Source organism: Pelecanus crispus, chromosome 2 (assembly GCF_030463565.1).
Source record: "Pelecanus crispus isolate bPelCri1 chromosome 2, bPelCri1.pri, whole genome shotgun sequence".
NCBI lineage: Eukaryota > Metazoa > Chordata > Aves > Pelecaniformes > Pelecanidae > Pelecanus > Pelecanus crispus.
The window spans coordinates 150,256,788-150,276,736 of NC_134644.1; the positions used below are offsets into that span (position 1 = coordinate 150,256,788).

At 38.0% G+C, this 19,949-nt stretch overlaps 1 protein-coding gene across 1 annotated transcript in view; it reads left to right on the forward strand.

The window, feature by feature from the left end:
- MATN2 (matrilin 2) overlaps window positions 1–19,949 on the forward strand; it is a 68,562-nt gene that overhangs the window by 9,119 nt on the left and 39,494 nt on the right. The window contains exons 2-4 of the mRNA XM_075706315.1: window positions 4,995–5,564; window positions 9,844–9,966; window positions 14,153–14,275. Of these exons, the coding sequence (XP_075562430.1) occupies window positions 4,995–5,564; window positions 9,844–9,966; window positions 14,153–14,275 (816 nt within the window). The remainder of the gene's footprint in view (window positions 1–4,994; window positions 5,565–9,843; window positions 9,967–14,152; window positions 14,276–19,949) is intronic.

Sequence of the window (19,949 nt, forward strand, 5' to 3'; positions counted from 1 at the left end):
ATCTTTTGGAAATATCTGAGAATTTGTCAAGCCCAGTCTTTCTAGGGAGAATGAAACTTAGCTAGGGAAAACCAGAATTCTGGACTTCTTAGAACAAATATTTGACATCCAGGAAGTTCATACGTTTTGAAACAAATTTGGTAGGAGTTATACCAAAATTTATAAAGAAAGAAATTGTAAAGAAAAGAAAGTCAAGTAAGGTTGAGGGCTAGAGGGAAAATGAAATAATAAAATGGCAAAGAAAGAAGAGACATTTAGGAAGAAGTTTTATAGTGTGCTAGCTGGGAGAATAGCTTTCTCCTCTTTTGTTTAATTCCGAGTGAAGACTTTTGTTTTGTTACTCAAAGATAAAATCTAGAAATAAACCTGGTGTTATTGCTGGCAATGTCACAGGACATGTAATTTTTTGTATATACATTACTGTGGAGTGAGCTAAGAAACACAACATACTGAGTCTTAAAATTCCCATTAATGCTTTGCCTGCGCAGGCAATAATTTTTCTATGATCTCATTTTTTCTTAAGTGATCTCATCCTTCTTTTTTGCTTAAATTGTCTTACTGTATAACAAACATCTTCATGGAACTAATATTTACTTGTTATAAATTACTTTTCCAGTGTCTTAACTTTGCTGTATTATTTACCAAATTGGGCTAACCTCCTTTTGCTTTGCCTACAGCAATAGCCTTCTTTAACATTTATCCATTCTCATGTATTAGGATAAATACCTACATAACCAAATAAGTAATATCCAGATTAAAAAAAGAAAGTATTAAGGAGTCATAAAGATGTAGGACAACAATAGAAATTAAATAACTAATTTTTAAACAATCAATCTTTTCAAGGGAGCTGACTTGCAAAAGCTTCTGAAAAATCACCATCTAAGACTTGGGTCCTTTGAATGTGTTCAGTTTGAATATCCCAAAATAGAAGCGTTTGAGGAAATTAAACAGTGCCAGGGGACATTCTTAGGCATTGGGACTCCACCATTATTGTTGCTGTTAAATTGCTGGAGCTGTTTCTGGCCCACAGTGATTAGCACTCCCCAGGCAATCCCTGTGTGTGGTTCAGAGGCTACAGGGGGACAGGGATTATTCCTAGGAGGCAGCTTGCATACAGCCACTCTATTTTAGCGGGAAGGTGAGTTTAATACTGTGGTTGCAGGACAGCTGGCCTCTGAGCTTAGCTTGTGTCTTAGATTGCTCTCTGGCACTGAGACCAGCAGTATAAAACGGCCTGCTTCTGTACTACTAAATACTCTGAGCTTAAAGAGTGGTTGCGTCCACATTGCTTATTAGGATGTCTCCCTGGCTCATGCTACTTCCCATATCATGCCTGAGGATTGTTTGAGAAAATGTTAATTGTCCTAGGGCAAACAATACCAAGAACTGTTCTAATGATTTAACAGCCTAGAAGAGTCAATTCCAATGCTCAGGAAAACTCCCTGGCACTGCTTTAGTTAAGGCAATGTAGCATTAGTTAGAAATAAGCAGAGAGGGTACAAACACACTCTCAGACAGAGAGCCTGGGTGGGTGAGCAAAGTCAAAGCAGTGTGAGCTTCGTCAAAGCCAAAGTAGGGGTTCAGGCCTGAGCTTAATTTGCTTTGAGAAAGGAGTAGAAGGAAACCTGCAGGGATCGGAGAAAATAATTTAACAGAATTTTCAGCTTTAGAGGAAATTAAGATGCTCAATGTGAAATATTCTTTTAAGCTTTGTTTTATGTATCTCTCAGTAATTGGATCCCAGCTGGATTCTTCCAAGTAGAACTGAAATTTCCTTGCATTGTTAATTCTGCAAAGGTGACATCACTGTAACTGTCATTTATAGACAAACTGGATATTGAGTGGAGGAGGAGAACATATTTACTATTGACTTGACCTTTCCTTCCCTTGCCTTGCCTGTCCTTGTCTTGCCTCTCCTGGCCTCGCCTTTGGATAATACAACTCACACTGAGGGTTATTTAACTTTTGTGTTGGCAATACAAAACCTCTGCTGACTTAGAAGCAAGTTTATGGATGAGTAGCTCTCTTCAATGAGTATGTCACTTTTCATAAGAAGAGTGGAAGGGAATTGCTTTTGGGTATGAGGACTTTTGCCAAAGTTGTGAGAAAGTTCCCTGTTTAAAATGAGAGCTGGTAAGAGGAAGAGGTTATAGTTTACAGGGCAAATGCAAAAGCATACATCTGCTAAAAAGGTATCACTGAAAGTTTATCTGAGGGGATGAGTGTTTGGATCTGTTAGTCATTACTGATTGCCACTCCTCAAAATACCACCGAGACAGAGTTTTGCTTAGTAAAAGAGTTACATTTTATTTTTCACGGAGCCCATCTCAGCTAAATCAACTTTAATAATTACAAGGTTATTAAAAATTCCCACCAAGTCAGAAGACAAAGGTTTTAAATACATTTTAATTTGGAAATGTTTGGTATTTCTATAGATAAAATTTTGCTAGGGAAAGTAGTTTTGAAATATACTGTATTACATTCAGACTGATAGATTTTTCTTAAGTAATTTAGCACAAAGAGGTGTGTTTCTGGTAGTACTGTCCACTAATGCTGTCCAGGTTTTTCCCACCAAGATTCATGCCTGACTTCAAAATACCTAACTGAGTCTCTTCAGACTAGGATCCAAATCTTTATATTCAAATTAAAAGGATTCAACACCATGGCTCTAGTTTTGACTTGTTTTAAGGGAAATAAAATAGCAGTCATTTTACCCTTCTCCCTTCTCTGTCCTTCCCCTCATACACACACATATTCTTAGCCTTTTTTCCGTAATTATCTTTCTTTCCCCTTGCTCTGCTCCCACAAATCATATCTTAGCGTTATCTTTGTATTACAACTGTGCTGGAATATTTCATATTAGTAAAAATAATTAATAATTAGATATGCCACTAAGATAATAAGATGGAAAATAGTTAATGCGTCAGGATATCTGTATCCCATTAGAACTGGAATTTTGTTTCTGCTCAATTTGGCTTGCATTCAACATCCTCTGATTTTGAAAGAATAAGCAACGCGAGCATATTCCTACGCTTATGAATAAAACCATACTATAGACTGCACATGAATAAATCCAGGCAGTCATTTTTATTGTCATCAAAGAGCATTTTTATTCTATGCCCACAAATGTTCTTGGTAATCTATGAAAGAGGCCTCTGAGTTAACAAGTGAAAACAGGCATCTTTCTCACTCCTTGCCTTGGCAGAAGTACATGATTAGCATTCATCAGCAGTCACAAGTGAACTCATGTAAAGGCTTGTCTACAGACAGATGTTTTTCCAATTGAGTCTTTGATTGGCCCACTTGTACTTGTGCAGTATGACATGACCTTTAATTATACGGTCAAATACTACATTTCCACCGAGCATTTGCCTCATTCAGTGCACAAGATGGGTGAGAGTGCAGTGGGAATTGAATTGGGTTGGGCAATAAGGGCAATTACTGATTAGAGGTATCACAACTTAGTAAGATGAGGACGCCACTGCAGTTTGATGAGCATTCTTGCCACCTTTAATCTTTCAAGCCAAGCAGACAAACAGGCAACTAGCTACCTCCCAGGTTTATTCATAGCCACAGGAATTCAAGAACATGAGCAGACACACAGATTGAAGCCATAGGTCTATCTAACCCAGTGTTCTGTCTCTGACAGCAGTCAAAAAAAAGTGGATGCATATGAAAGAGTTTAAGGACAAGACCTGCAGGTATTCCAACAATTGCCATGTTTTTGTGGCTCAGCAATTTCCTAATCTGGAGGGGTCTTTAATGTAAATATTAAACCTCAGTTGACTTGTCTTCACCAGCATCCCATTAAGCCCTTTGAAGTCCTTTTAATCTCTTGCCATATGCTGCCTTCTGTGGCAAGGCTGTGGGTCACCTCCCCCTGCTTGCCATAAGCCTGCCATGTGCCGGCTTCCTGTGAATGGTCAATCCCTATCCATTCTCATCATGCAACTCGTGTATGTCTCATATTCTTTCAAAAACAAAGGATGCTGAGAAGCCAGAGGACATACCCAGGGTCCCAGAAAGATTGTAGCATGCCCAGAAGGAAGCCAGCCTTCACTTCTGCTGTTATCCATGGTAGCTTGGCCTGCCCGCCTGTGCAATTGTCAGATATAGATATAGATACAGAAATACCCTGTGGTATTTCTGCTTCAGCGGCTCTTGGAAAAAAAGACTGCTGATGGCTGAAATAGAAGATTTCAGTAAGTGTATGAGTGGTCTTTTGGCCAAGTTGAGTGCCACTGTAGACAACAGGATTTTCTCTCCAGTGCAGCCACAGAATTTCTGTGTAATGCTGAGCTAGTCCAATAGACGAGACTTTTCCCAGACGGCCATTAATTATGCATTTGAAATCATGGGGTTTGATTTGCAGAAGTGCTGAGCGCTCACAGCTGCAGTTGACTTCATTGAGAGCTGTACTTTGTACATGCAAAGTGTTGCTTAATGCCAAGTTCCCTGAAAAATCAGTCACTTCACGTCTCATATTGGTCACTGCAATTAACAGATGCTTTTGACCTGAATTTGTCTTCTGTTTTCCCTGTTTGTAATGGAGGACTGATACCACCCTGCCTCATCAGGGTGTTAGATTTCTGAATTCTCAGGCACTACCACAAAAAGCATCACACTGCAGCCCACTCAGAGGCAGTTTCCATCCTGCATGGCATATGAGGTCAAAATCCCCATAACAATGACAAAACAGGGTACGGCACAAGTATCCACCCATTCCACTGCCATTAGCCATTCTGGGCACTGATCTCTCTCAAAAAAAAAAAAAAAGTATACTGATCGTGTAACAGGCAGCTTTTGTTATTTACTGGAGGCCAAATTGATATTGCCCAAGTAGCCTTAGTTCTGGCATCTCCTATTTTTCCTGTATTTTCCCAGCACTTGTCAGGGTGCTGTTTAGACAGCATGTCTGAGACATCAGGTCAACCTGAACCAATCTGCACTTTGAAATTCTTGTAAAGTATTTTTGTTTGTATTTTGCCTTCCAGAAAAGACTTGCAACAACAAACGTCTGGACCTTGTCTTCATCATTGACAGCTCTCGCAGCGTACGTCCTTATGACTTTGAAAAAGTGAAGGAGTTCATTTTAACCATCTTGCAGTTTCTGGACATCAGTCCTGATGCCACCCGCGTAGGTCTGATTCAGTACGGCAGCACAGTCAAACATGAGTTTTCGCTGAAGACATTCAGGAGGAAGCAGGATATCGAAAGAGCCGTGAAGAGGATGATGCACCTGGCAACCGGCACCATGACTGGACTGGCTATTCAGTATGCAGTGAACATCGCATTTTCAGAGTCAGAAGGAGCTCGACCTCTGAAGCAGAATGTACCCCGAATTATCATGATAGTGACGGATGGGAGACCTCAGGATCCAGTGGCAGAAATTGCCACTAAAGCACGTAACTCAGGAATCCTGATTTTTGCCATTGGAGTGGGAAGAGTAGATATGAACACGCTGAAGTCCATTGGGAGTGAACCGCATGAAGAGCATGTATTTCTGGTTGCCAATTTCAGTCAGATTGAAACACTGACCTCTGTCTTCCAGACTAAACTTTGTGGTAAGGTTTTATCTATAGATTTGAATGCATAGATGAAAGTAAAACACAGAAAAAAATTATGCATTGTAATTAAACTTTTTTTTTTACACAAAACCTTATCTGTTAGAATATATATATTGAAAAAAAAGGACACTAGCCAGACAATATTCAGAACAGCAGTCATACATATGGGGAAAAACTAATTCTACTGCTAAGTGCCATAAAATGTGATCTAATTCCTAGTGGTCATAAGCAGCGAGGCAAACACTCATATCATGATTTTCCTATTCATTGCATAATAGCAATAAATTTACAACCCTCTGCTATTTGAATATTAGATAAGTTGTTTCATCTATTGATTTTAAATGTGATCTCTCTTAGTACTGAAACTTCAAACTGATAAACAGTCTTCTGGTTATTTAAAAAATTCTATGGAGTTCATGGATTCCTCTTCCAAAGCTCACATATTAGTTCTATGCAAACAATTATCTCTGCACATGCCTTGTGACTGGAAGTGAGATACAGAGACATAGTAGTGTTTTTATTCCATCCATTTTAAATACAGAAAGTTAGGAAAAGCCATTACAGTGATAATTCATACAATAAAGTAAATAATATTTTAATAGGTATTAATTTACAACAGAGGAATTGCTTCCATCTGTAATTCCCTGATAAGAAATTACCTTTTACAAATATCATGGCATACATAATGCATTGTTTTCCAATCTGTGTACTTAATGTAATTTTCTTTTTTAGTTTTTTCCTGAGGTAAAGATGAAAGACCTTCATACAGATTTGGCATTAAGCTGAGGCATTTTCAGCAGAGTCCAGAAAAAGAATGCATGGTGAGATTGAATGCTCACTCATCTCTAGGGATGCTTTTGCCAGAAAAGAACTGAGGCTTATTGTCAGGATAGTCTGGAGAATTTTCCTTACTTGGTCTTTTCCAAAATTGTTTCAAAGGGCAACAGGGCTCCAGCTGAACTGCATCAGCACAAAACACCGTCACAGACATTCATCAGATAATAGATTTTTTTTTTCCTCTTTCTTCCTTGCTGTATTATTAGCTGGCGTAGTAAGATACATTTAAAAACCAAGAAAGAGTAAACTAAACATGGACTGAGAGTTTAAATGGAATGAACAGCAAATGCCTCAAAACTTCATCTTAATGGATTTTTTAATTGCATTTTAGAAACAAATCCAGTACAAATACCACTTACTTGGCTTTTTCCTGACTAGGCAGTGTCCAGTAGATGTATTAGAGTCCTATAGCTCACTTTTAATCCAAATACGTGTGATCCTCAATAAAACTACCCCCTCTGTGGATGGAGCAGTATGGAGGTGACAAGGATTGCTGCTGCCTCCTTCTCTCAGGGAATGCCTCCGCAACATTTGCTGTGTCAGGAATTGAAGGTGAGATCCAAAAACACACTTAAAAACCCAGACCCAGATGCAACAGAGAATTTAAGCTGTTAGATTCTTATGGATTTCAACTTAAGGGACTAAACTGCAGATAGGCCTCTTAATATTTTATTGACTCTGGGCTGTGAAGCAGCGTTCAGCTTTCTGAATTTCAAGAGAGCAATCTAAGCATCCGTAGCCTCTGCGTCCTAGAGCACCTACATTCCTCCCGGGAAATGTGGTTAGTTTTTTAGAGTCCTCCCCAGTGTGGACCCAGAGGCAATATCATTATAGCTGAGTCAAACATCTGGACACCTTGTTTCTTTGCTAGAGCAATTGAAGGCACCTCTCTGGTCAAGTCTCCTGGCATGCAGTCTGCTAGGCTTCATGCTGTGGGAAAAGATTCATGCTGTGTCTGGATTGCCCTTCTATCTGTGGGAACGTGTCTTCATGGTTCCTGTGAAGATAAGAGAAAAACCTGGCCAAGTGATGAAGCTCAGTGGAGGAAATAAAAAGTAAACCAAATGAACCACGGTTTACCCATGAACATCAAGAGATTACCCAGTGCCTAGCAGCTATATTCTCAGAAGAATCCATATAAACTGGCTGGGTCCATCCTCTGCTAAGTCAGACCTTCCCTACAGTTGTTGTCTCTGGCTGCTAAAGATTTGGGGGTGTCAGAAACAGCAATTGAAGCCAGGGGCCTCTTTTTATTACCAATCAGCAAGGTAGAAGAGAAGAAAACAGTATCCTGGGAAATCAGGTATGAGGAGTGAGACAAGTTGGAAACTCAGAAGAGGAATGGAAATGGGGACAGGATCCAGGAAAGGAGGTGGAGATTGAATAGAAGAAGAGTGAGAAAGACAGAAGTTGGGATGGAGCAGTCAGGAGAATATAAAGTCTTTATTATTCTCCTGTAAAGTAGATAGTGGTGTCATCCCCATTTTACATTGGAGGAATGGAGGCACAGAAACAGGGTTAAGACTGTCAAGATCACATCTACAGCCTTCATTTGCAGCTGAGAGCACCCTGCATTCTTGCAAATCCAGATTCAGGTGTGTCTAGCTGAACACATACAGTGTGAAGGTTGATGCTTGCTTGAAGATACTGATATGACTGGCTTGCCCAAAGTCAAGTAAGGAGCCTGTGACATAGACAGAGATAAAATCTAATTCACAAGGCTCACATTCGAATTCCTTAACTATGAGATCACCCTTTCTATTACTTCAGTCCCTGGCTGTCCACCAAACACCTCCTGCAACAAATGAGGTTGCTGAAATCATACAGACAGCAGCCTCCTTCACCACAGAAATCTGACTGATGACCAGAGTACCACTGATTCTTTGAAATGGGTGCAACAAAGACACTTTGGAAAAAATTTTATTTGATAATATATTGGAAGATTGGTAACAGATGGTAACAATATATTCTCAGAAGGGAATGAGTTATTGGGATGCCTATCATTTAATGCTTTTTTCTTTTTTTCTTTTTTTTCTTTTTTACTGAAATGAGTATATTTTTCATTTGTCATATTTGAAAGTGCTTCTTTGGTCATAACAAGCTATACTTGATATTGAAAGCTAGAGAAATATAGCCAGGAGGAAACTTCTGTTTAGAAAGTATCAGAGGTCATAAACTTCATTTTTAGGATGACAGAAAGATGAAAAGACAAGAAGTCCAAGCAGGTCTGTATTCACATAAAAGTACTTGAGAAGTTTTATTACAGTAGAAAATTATGAGATCCAAAAAGCTGATTAAGAGATTTGGGAATTGCGGTGGTTTGTATATTAGTAATAAGTGCCTAACTCTGGTAACCATGCCAAAGACCAGATACATAGTTTGTATCTCAAAACCACATTTTTTTCCCACAAGTACCACACATACCACATGTTAAGTTATTTATCAGGCTTCTGTTGGGGCTGCTAAGATATTACTATTCCATAAATTTTGAGCTTTGTCGACCTAGCACAATAAGGAGCACATTAGTCCCTAACTGTTGTTGAGCAAAAGAGATTATTTTCCACACAACGTTCTCTGAGAAGTAATTCAGCTGTATATTACAGAAATTACACACAAGCAATGCTCCAGTGGAAAGAAAACATCAAGGAGATTTCTTAATTCCCAAATACTGATCTGGAAAAAAATAGTTCAGCAATTAATTTGACAGAGTGGGCCCTATTCTTTTTCTTTCTTCCTGTCTCAGTCTGTTGCATTTTACTACTTGCTATTAGAGACATAAAATACAAACAGATTAAAAATAGACTCAGAAAGACTTATACTCTGGAGTGTAGCTCAGCTCAGCTCCCACTTACTGAATCTTGGAGATGCCTGACCTCAGTGTCATCATGTATTATTGCTTGTATGTTCCTCAACTTTAATAACTGTAAGCAAGCAAGATTCTTCATCAAGTTGTTTTCTAGTCATTCTTCTTTAGCATTGTGCTGTGTGGTGGTTTTCTTCATTCGAGAAATTGAATGTCCTCTAGAACAGTTTGTACTTAAATTCCACTTATTTTCTGAATTGGAATGTGGTAAGCTTGTTTCATTGTCTTCTTGGGACCACCAAGTAATTAGTGTTTCCAGATACTCTATTGTATATTTTTGTTTTGTTTATATCTCCATTCTACATGTAATTTCATGTCCAAAAACATGCCACCAATGTCAACGAGGCAGAAAATATCTAAATTCCTACTTTTTTTAGGAATAAATACATAGTACTGTTTGTTAAGGGTTTTTCTACAGTCTTATAGGCTTAAGCTTCCATTTTTGTCTTTACTGTCAATGTTTCGTTTGAAATTTCTAAATTACTTCAGTAAAATTTCCTATACCATTTTTTCTTCAGTTGTGACCACAAGTAAGAAAGACCAGCAGTAAATAACGTTTCACTTTTTTTCTTTCAGTGCCCCATATGTGCAGTACAGTTGAGCATCATTGTGATCACTTCTGCATAAACACCCCTGGCTCCTACATATGCAGATGTAAGCAAGGATACGTTCTGAATGCTGACCAGAAGACTTGCAGCAGTACGTTATTTTTCTTAACTTTTCTCTTTCATGCTCCAAAAAAGTGCTTAATGTCACATACCCTTTTTGTTGGGCTCATAAAGAAGGACTGAGCTCAGTATATAATTGATGGTAATGATTAGAAAGAGTCTGAAAAGATGAAGTTGTAATTCTTTTTCTCATTTTGTGTAAATTAAATTCTTAGAAACCTTTCTGAAATACATCAAGCTAATTTTTGTACACAGCTCTGCAGAGGTACACTGTAAGTATATAAAATTGCATTTGAATATTATTGGTGTAATAAGTTCAACAATGAAGCAACAATCAAAGAAAGAACTGTTTTATCATCTCACATGAAGTGAATCCAACTACTTCAGTAACTTGTCTAGATAGCAACCAGTACTAAAAAGTACAGAAAGGTGCAATAAACCCCATACTAGAGAACTGTAAAATAACTTGCCATTCTGAAAAGCTCTTCCTACTGCTGCTTGAAGTATAAGGGTTTGCAACCACTCAAAGAATAGTTTCAAAAGTCTTGCTTATGCTCTCATTTCCTTCTTTAAAAGGGTTGACTTTTTTCAGTTTTAAGTAATTGGCTTTATAGTTTATAATAACAAACTGTATTTCACTTTAATTGTGATCTTTGTAAGCAGCATTTCTTTTGTCCATTTTAACTTGCTTCCTAGTAATTAACAGCAGACTGCATTAGATAGGTATGCCAAATTTATTTCTGTATCCACCATTATTTTAAAGAAATTATGTAATACTATTTTTAAGTACTTGTGGAAAATGTACTTGCTAAAAATGCAGTTTCTTATCCCACGACAGTGCATGGATTCAAGTGAAATTTGCCAAACTGATTTTAGCCAGAAGAAAAATTTTGGAAAACGTCTTTTCAAAAAGCTGGAGGAGACAGTCATGGTGAGAGCATAGGATGTACCCCTCACAACTGATAATTTAGAATTAAGGTGAAGGATGCAGGCTCAAATCCTATCCTTGTGTTTGAACGCGGATGTTCCACATCCCAGGAGAGTGCCGTAAAACAATCGGGTAGCTTGGGATTAGAGGGTTCTTAGTCTCTCTTGCTTAGTGTTGTATTTTATATCAAATACTTAATGACCACTGAAACAGCGAGTGTATGTCAATATCTGAGGCGACTGCAGCTTGGGGATTAGAGTCCTTACATGTGCAGCGGGACACATGCTTTCAGTCAGAGCCTCAGTAAATAGGAATGGCAACAAAAGCATGTCAGCACCGGAGTGATTTGCGCATTCTCGCTGCTGCATGGAAGCGTCTTCAGACCCTTTGAGCTACAGTGGGAAACTGCTTTTGGGCTATTCACCTCCTATGCTGTCAAGCTATGGGATGAGTTACTTTTAGGAATCTCTGTTTTCTAGTCCTTCTCACCAGCATCCTTCACCAAATGTAGACATTTGTCATATGCATGTGTTTGAATTACAGGCGAATGATTCATGTTAAATGGAACAAATTTAACACTTTATTCATGTTTTTGTTTCCTCAAGAAGACGCAAAAAAATTCAATGAAATTTGGAATATTTCCTAATTATTATTTGGTTTAGCAGCTGAGCCAAGACAAGAATAGTGACAAGAACAATTTTTCACGTATTTCTCAAAGCCCATTGCTGCATTGCTTTACTTTTTTTTTAGCTATGACTCAGTCTTATATTAGTTTTCCCCACTTACCTGTCACACATGATTTGCTTGACTGTGCACTTGCTTTGATCATCAATCACATGATACTAGATTGCAGTTTGCTAAATATGAAAGGGAAATGAGTCATTCAGTGTGTTTGTAATGGACTTTTTTCTGCATCACCAAACTATAAACTAATTTGAGCGATTAGCACTGGAAATCTAATATTGAGAGCCATCAAACTGGACTTAAATCTGCTAGGATGGTGCAAATCATTGGTGAAGGAGGGAGATGATACAGTATCAGTCTAGACAAGGTCAGACCATTATGTCAAAAAACTCCCCAGAGAAGTAACAGAATTCATGAGAAAAGGGGACCAAGCCTGGACAAGCTGGACAGCTTATTTCTGGAGGGGAGGGGAAGCATGACAATAGAAAAAACAACAGTCTGTGACCATTTTAGTTACCTTCATTGGCTGTTGACTGTCCACAAGTGCACAGAGACAACATATTCCTCACTTGACCTCTAAGCAAAATAAATCTTAGAATCATAGAATCATAGAATCATTTAGGTTGGAAAAGACCTTTAAGATCATCCAGTCCAACCATCAACCTACACTACCAAGTCCACACTAAACCAATCAAGGGTAGACTAGACTAAACCATGTCCCAAAGTGCCATGTCTACCCTTTCTTGAATGCTTCCAGGGATGGTGACTCCACCACCTCTCTGGGCAGCCTGTTCCAATGCTTGACTACCCTTTCCGTGAAGAAATTTTTCCTGATATCCAATCTAAACCTCCCCTGGCACAGCTTGAGCCCATTTCCTCTCATCCTATCACTAACTACATGGGAGAAGAGACCAACACCCACCTCACTACAACCTCTTCATCATATTTATGTTTAGTGCAATACACGATCAACATAAACCAGATGTATTTATCTGAGGTTTGGATGTACTTGTCAGCTCTTTCATGAACAAATAAGTTTCCTTACATACATATTTTAACACTTTCTAAATTAAACAGTGCAGAAAAGGTGAATGGTATGCACCTAAAAAAACATCTCTTTTCATTCTTCTGTACCTGAAGTTATACTCTTTTTTCATTCTTCTGTTCCCTTTTTTTTAATGTTGTGGGAGTACACCATATCAGTATTCAGTTCTTAAAAGCCCTCAACCAAATGGCTTCAATCAGCAATGAATTGACAACTTTGCTTCAGGCTGGAAAAGGGTGCATTTCTCTTTTGAATAGATGACAGTTTTGTTCCTTGATGCTTTTCATTATAATATTATTTCTAAAAAAAATATTTCCTTGCATTGAAGAAAGAAAATCTGCCATACATGTGATTTGTTGCTTTCCATGTAAAAAAAAAAAAAAAAAAAAAAAAAGGCAACTCGGCTATCTTCCAGAACACAACTCAGGAAAACAAAAAGCTCTCTTGTTTAACTTGAAATATTCTTACATTTATTTCATTAAGGTGGTTTTGTATCCATGCAAAGGATGCTCCTTTCACATACTCTGGTCTAACTTTTCTAGAGAAGAGTGTTAGTGTCAGATAATGGCTATTTTTCACTCATTACACTGTATTTGTTTGTTTCACTTAGTCTCTTCCATTCTTCTCTAGAGATGTTCAAATCTTACATTAATACACAAAATAGAACAAAAGAGGAAATGTAGCTGAAACAAGCTGGAAAACTATCTGTTTGTGGGTGTTTATACTGGAACAAGAGAGTTAAATGACTGTTAATGCTGTTCATCGTGCTGCTTGATATGAAGCAGACAGCTATAAAAGAAAATTTGTATTTGCTTGGCTAGTTTCCTCAAACATGTTCCAGAAGCCTTTTTTGCAGCTGTAAGTGATCATTATGTGTTGAGCAGTCTTTGGGCCTGATCCTGAGCAACATAAAGTACTCTGCTTTCCAGAGATTTCACTGGGGAAACTTGGGGTTCTCAGAGAGCTATTGAAAAGAAGGCCCAATGTGCTTCATTTGGCCAGGTGCTGAACTGACCTCATTTGTTGTAGTAATTTTTCTAATGAGCTTTTTTGCTTGGGAGCAGTAACTTGATACGGTATTTTGCACAAAACTGAAAAATTATGAAACTCAGAGATGAAATATGCCCAAGTCTTTTAGTAGTGTGTTTTCCTTTTCTTTCCCTTTCCCACCTCATCATCATTTATCTGGGACGGTTATGAAAAAAAAAAAAAAAAAAAAACCAAGAGACACAAATAAACACTTTTAAAAAAAAAAGAACAACCTGAAGAATGCCCTTCAAACTTTTTAGAGAAACACAGTCAAGCAACTCTACTAGGCACCACTGGCCCATCCATAGTCATTGCCTTCAGTTGAAGGAGTGAGTTCCTCAGCTTTGAGTGATTGTTCCCTACTGGCATAAGACTTTTACTGTTTGACAGAACATTGGCACGATCTGTGTTAAAATGAGCTCATCTCTAAAGAGCTGTTCATAGCTTCCTGAAATTTATTTTTGATCTATAGTCTACCCGTGCATTACAGAAGGTCAAAGAATTTCATATTCATGCAATTATGTTTTGTAGCTCAGGACCTTTGTGCTGTGGAGAAACATGCCTGTGAGCAGATTTGTGTGAACACACCAGGGTCTTACGTCTGTCAGTGTTACGAAGGTTATGAGCTTGATGCAAACGGAAAGAATTGTGTTGGTGAGTATGAGTTTAGCAATTCACATTTATCTCTTGACAAAAACCAAAGGGAATTCCAATGTAAATTAATATCCAGTTTAGCCATAGACAACGATGGGAAGCTCTCTTCTCCTATATGCATGGTAGATAAGGAAGAATACATATTGGCATGTTCGTAGGCCTTTACTGATAATGAATGGGGACTTGGGAAAATTATTCCACCTAATTTCACACAGAAAGTAACATTGCTGTTTTGAAACAACACACCAGATGTTTTATTCTAGATGCATGTAGGTGGCCAGCAATGTACTGGCATGATACATGTGGCCATTAAAAAACAAAGCCAGGCAAACTCAGTAGCTCCTCCTCAGACAGAAGTTATACATGGAAAAACTTGAAAGTGGAAAATTTCTTGCCATTTCTGACTTATTTTTATGGCCATGCCAGGAGAGATTTCAAACTCTTTTTGGGAAGATGACTTTAAGGAAAGTTTAGCCCCCCCTCAAGAACCCATCCACTATGTAGCTTTAATTTTTGCTATGGGCAGTAAAGAAGCAAACATCAGGTCTAAGAATTACAACTCAAAACAGTGAGTGTGGAAATACTGTATGATAATTTTTTGTCACAAAACATACTTCCCTCTCTGTTACCATATAAGTATCTCACTCTTCTTCCCCATTTATACACAGTAAATACTTTTAGGATAATCTTTTTCACTAGCCTATTAGTCTTCTTGTAAACTTTTCATCCCATGCTACAGTTTGGGAAAATATTGTCTTCTGGTATCCACCACAAAGAAAACCTAGTGAGTCCTTAAAAAAAATTGCCTTATTTGTTAGGTATTCTTTTCAGGCAAGCACTTAAATGCATGCTTAATTTCAAACACATGCTGAAATCCCATGGAAGTGAATCCAAGTGAATCCTTGGCCCCAAGCCTGCCACAGGCCACCACAATGCTTTTGTCCAACAGATTACTCTTTCTTGTCAACTCTAACATAATATAATCTGTCTCTTATTATGTTCACAGAACTATTACCTTGCAGGATAATCCTATTTTGAGATGCAAAATAGATGACAGTTTATGGAACTGAACTTTGTGCATGTAGTTTCACATGGGACACACAAATGAGGTTTTGAGGTTTTTTAGATGTAACATATAGATATAGATATATAACATATAGATAACATATCCGGTTTTGAAGAACATTCACTCTGTACTTACTCTTCAGAAATGTTTCCCTTACTTATAGCTTCATGATCTCAGTATAGGAGTGTTTAAAATTCTCAACATAATTTATTCTCAGCATAATTTGGCCACTAATATACCATTTTAAGAACCTGCTTTCTGAAGTTGAATCATTTTGAAAATGCAGCTAATAATGGCTATTTAGGCAAGAAGGCCTGTTAGATGGTCTGGCCCAAATTTCTACATCTAACACTCCACAGAAGTTCATCCAATAACTTTAGCTAATCCTTATGACCTTTACCTGTGTTAGGATAAAGCATATTTTTCTCTGCTATTGATTTGACTGTATCCTGAGACAGAAAATCCATGACTTCTGTTGGTAGGTTCTTTCATCCCCAATTCTTTCCTACCATATATTCTAATCCGAAATATTCATGCTTAGTGTCCTCAGCTGTTGTTACTATTTTCTCTCTATTATGTTGAAGGGTCCTTTACAGCCCAAGGTATTCTTACCAGGAAGGCAGCTACCATAGCATCATAGGGATAAAAATAAATTTTGATGAAATTCTTTGTATGTCAAACCTTGTATTATCCTCTATAATAAATATGAAGTCTATTTTTCTTATTAAAAGCTTCAAAATATTTCTATGCCATTTATTAAATTTCTTACAGTGGCACTTTTCTTTTGCTTGTTAATTGCTCTGCAGTCTGAAGAGTGATATTTGGAGGTCTGATACATCTTTACATTTTTTTTCTTCCTCCTCACTGACTCTTTTTGGCACGGAGAGATACAGGCCTATTATAAGCTCTGTTGATGAAATTTGAAGCTTTCATATTCTCAATTATTTTCAAAATACAGTTCATTCATGGGTTCACTATGGTATCTTCCATTTTATCGCTGTCTTTCCTCTCCACTTGATTTCTATTCATTTGTACCTAGTTTAGCAAAAAACATGAACATACACTATTCGTACCCCTGCAATAATTAGCAGTATTAATTGTGATTTTAAAGCACATTATTAGCACTTATGTTTTTCAATTTTCTTTTGCATTTATTTGACCATTTAACTTTTTCTTTTCTTACTGATGCACGTGAATGGTTCAATATATATTAATTATGTTTCACCCATGCAGAACTTAGGCTCCCTACACTTCCTGATCAGGAAAAGGTTGCCTGGGTAATTTGCGGTTTTGATGCTAATTTGTCTGCAAATCCTATTAGCTGTCAGTCTCCAGAATTTGACTTTTCAGATTTGAACAATTTGAGATTTTTGAGGAATATGCTACTACCAAGGATGTACAGCTTCTGCAGATGTGATCACCAATGAATAATCATCCTTGCTGGAAAATCTTGTAAAGCAGACTTGTACAGTACTGAATCAGTAGTGATAACTTTCAGGTTTTGTTACTCTTACTCTAGTTAACCGTTCCTTTCTGTGAAGTAGTTATTATCAAACGAGCAGGATCAGAAGAAAGATCTTGATGTACACATATACCAGAGACCACTGAGTACAACAACAATTTTGCAAAAAGCAGTGACTTCATTAAGGTTACTCTCTCCTATTCATCCAGAGAATGAAGAGAGAATTTCAGTAGGATGCACACATCGCGGTTCTCTCAAAGAGCCAAAGGTTTCTCCCTAAGATACCTAAGACTTCTAAAATTTTAACTCCAGCAAAAGTAAATGAGAAAGTGCAGAAAACTCATTTCACAGGCAGGTTTATTAAGTTCTCTTCCTCCTTTCTGATGGATTAATTTCTCTAGTTAAGGATCAAAGACAGTACTAACTGCTTTATTGACACGTGTCAGCCAGTTACCTGAATAGCAATAATTAAATAAAATCTCACCACGAGCAGCTCACAACGTATCCATTCAAAGTGACCACAGAATGGCCAACCACTCTGAGTGTTTGCAACACATAGTTTATGAACAAATTTGTAGACTAAACAATATTTGAAACCATCTGTTCAGTGATAAGTATGGCTGGCACAGCACTATCACTTTGCCTTTTAAAACAACTTTTCACGTTAACTGCCCTCCTTTCACATGAACAAAATCCTGTCAGTTAAAGTTTGGTGGTAGTGAGGCATTCTTTCTCCATCATGTTGCTGGACACTCAGTCTCTGCACCTTCTTGGTGTTGCTGGACATGCTGTCCTCTCTTTCCTGGCACTGGTGCTAGACTGTGTCTGTATTGCTGCAGCTGTTGGGCTTGGGACCTCTTCTCCTGGCAGTGGTTTGGCTGCTGGCACCTCTCTGCAGTCCTAGCTCCACTAGACATTTTGGCTGCTTTCTGGGTTCCTTGGAATCATCCATGAGTCTGTTCTACTCTTCCCCCACGTTCTTTTTCATCCTCCTTATGCTTTTACTTATTCTGTCACCTTTTCTTCCTACCCTTTTCTTCTAGCCTTCTCCTTAACTTACTTCATCCTCCTAAGCCTGAATAACCTATATAAACGTCATAGGAGTAAAACAGCAATACAAGAGGAAGGTGACCCATGGTGTCCACAGTTCAGAGAGGGCAATGTAAGCACCCAGAGTGTAGAACTGGTAACTGGAAGTAAAAGATGGCTCTCATCACTTACCAACTAATTCCAAGCAAGAAAAACAAGGTGGAACAAGTATGGGTAGATGACAACTGAATTAATTGCTTGCTCACCAAAAAAGTAATTAATTCATCCTTTAGAAAAGTTTCTTATTGAAATAGGCATGGGCTAACATTAAAAACGGTGAGATCTCTAAGTGTTCACAATCTAGTGTATCTCTCATGACTCAGTACAGAAATATGAAAATTTCCTAAAAAAATTAGGAAAATATTATTGTGATCTTATACAAACTGTGTATATATTCTGCATACCAACTAAGGATTACAGTACTTCAATATAACAAATATAGATTTATAATTTTTCTCAGTCTTTTTAGGAAGATTTAACTCCATGGACAAATTATCTACTTGCTGACTGGAATGTTGTTGACAGGTTTCCCTTCTTAGCATGAAGCTAAAAGTAAAATGAATTTGTAGGTCAATTACTAGTGCCAGTCTGCAAGGCTAAGTCTGCCTGGAATTAGGGCAATTTGTAAACAAAAATTATTGAAGAAAGGGAATAATACTTATCTCTGGAAGCAACTGTCAAAAGAACATTCTCACTTCTTAACTGTATTAGTGGAAAGGCATTATTTAAATTGATGTGCTTATTATTCTTACAGGCCAACAGACCTAATTCTGTAAGTAAGAGGTCCCCAGAAGGCTATAAATGGAAAAAAGCAAGCTGGGAAATTTAGTTCTTTATTTCATTGGCATTTTTTCCTTTCTGTCCACAGTACATTAGCAGCTGTGTAGCCACAAGAAGGCACAATTCCTCTCTCAGGAGACTGTCATCTGAAAGTGCTTAGGGTCATAGTTGTTCAGATGTTGATAATAAAGCATTCTAAGACCTGTTTAGTTGTCTCTCAGACAACAAAGCTGGTGAAAGGGCTGGAAGAAATGCCCTATGAGGAGCGGCTAGGGACTTTGGGCTTGTCTAGTTTGGAGAAAAGGAGGCTGAGAGGCGACCTCATTGCTCTCTACAGCTTCCTGAGGAAGGGAAGCAGGGAGGGAGGTGCTGAGGTCTTCTCCCTGGTATCCAGTGACAGGACGCGTGGGAACTGTTCAAAGCTGTGCCAGGGGAGGTTTAGACTGGACATTAAGGATCCTTTCTTTACCAAGAGGGTGGTCAGACACTGGAACAGGCTTCTTAGAGAGGTGGTCAATGCCCCAATGCTGTCAGTGTTTAAGAGGCATTTGGACAATGTCTTTAACAACATGCTTTAACTTTTGGTCAGCCTGAAGTGGCCAGGCAGTTGGACTAGATGATCGTTGTATGTCCCTTCCAGCTGGAACTGTTCGGTCTGGTCTGGTCTGGTCTGGTCTATTCTATTCTATTCTATTCTATTCTATTCTATTCTATTCTCAACTTTATCATCATTAGTTGGGTGGTTGCAGGTATTGTGGTAGAAATGCATTTCGTTAGGGTTTAAATGCAGAGGAGGAGATGACTTTATGGAGCAATCCATATGGGCTGTTTTCTGGGTATGATGCTAGGTAGAAAAAAATTATATATTCTTTGGCCTACTTATTTCTCAATGTGTCTTTTAAAACACTCGAAAATGTGCATGTGGTTAGAATTAATTTAAGAGGAAAGCTGACTAATTGTATGACACATTATATCCTTGAAATATATATTCAGTAAGTACGTTTTTATATGAAGCTATTCAGTCTGGAAACAAGAAGGTGCTTGCCAGGAAAATGGTCTCCCATAGTAGCCAGTAAGTAGTCTAATTTGACTTGATTCAACACAATTATTCTGAAGGCTTAAAAGAAGCTCTTTCAAAGTAACTAAATGGATATTCTGCTTTCCTGACTAGATGACCTTGACTGAATATCTTCGCACACCTGAGTATACACATAATTTGCAAAGGCAGGGCTATTGAAGAAGGAACTGATTTAATTAAAACAAATTACTGCCTCTTA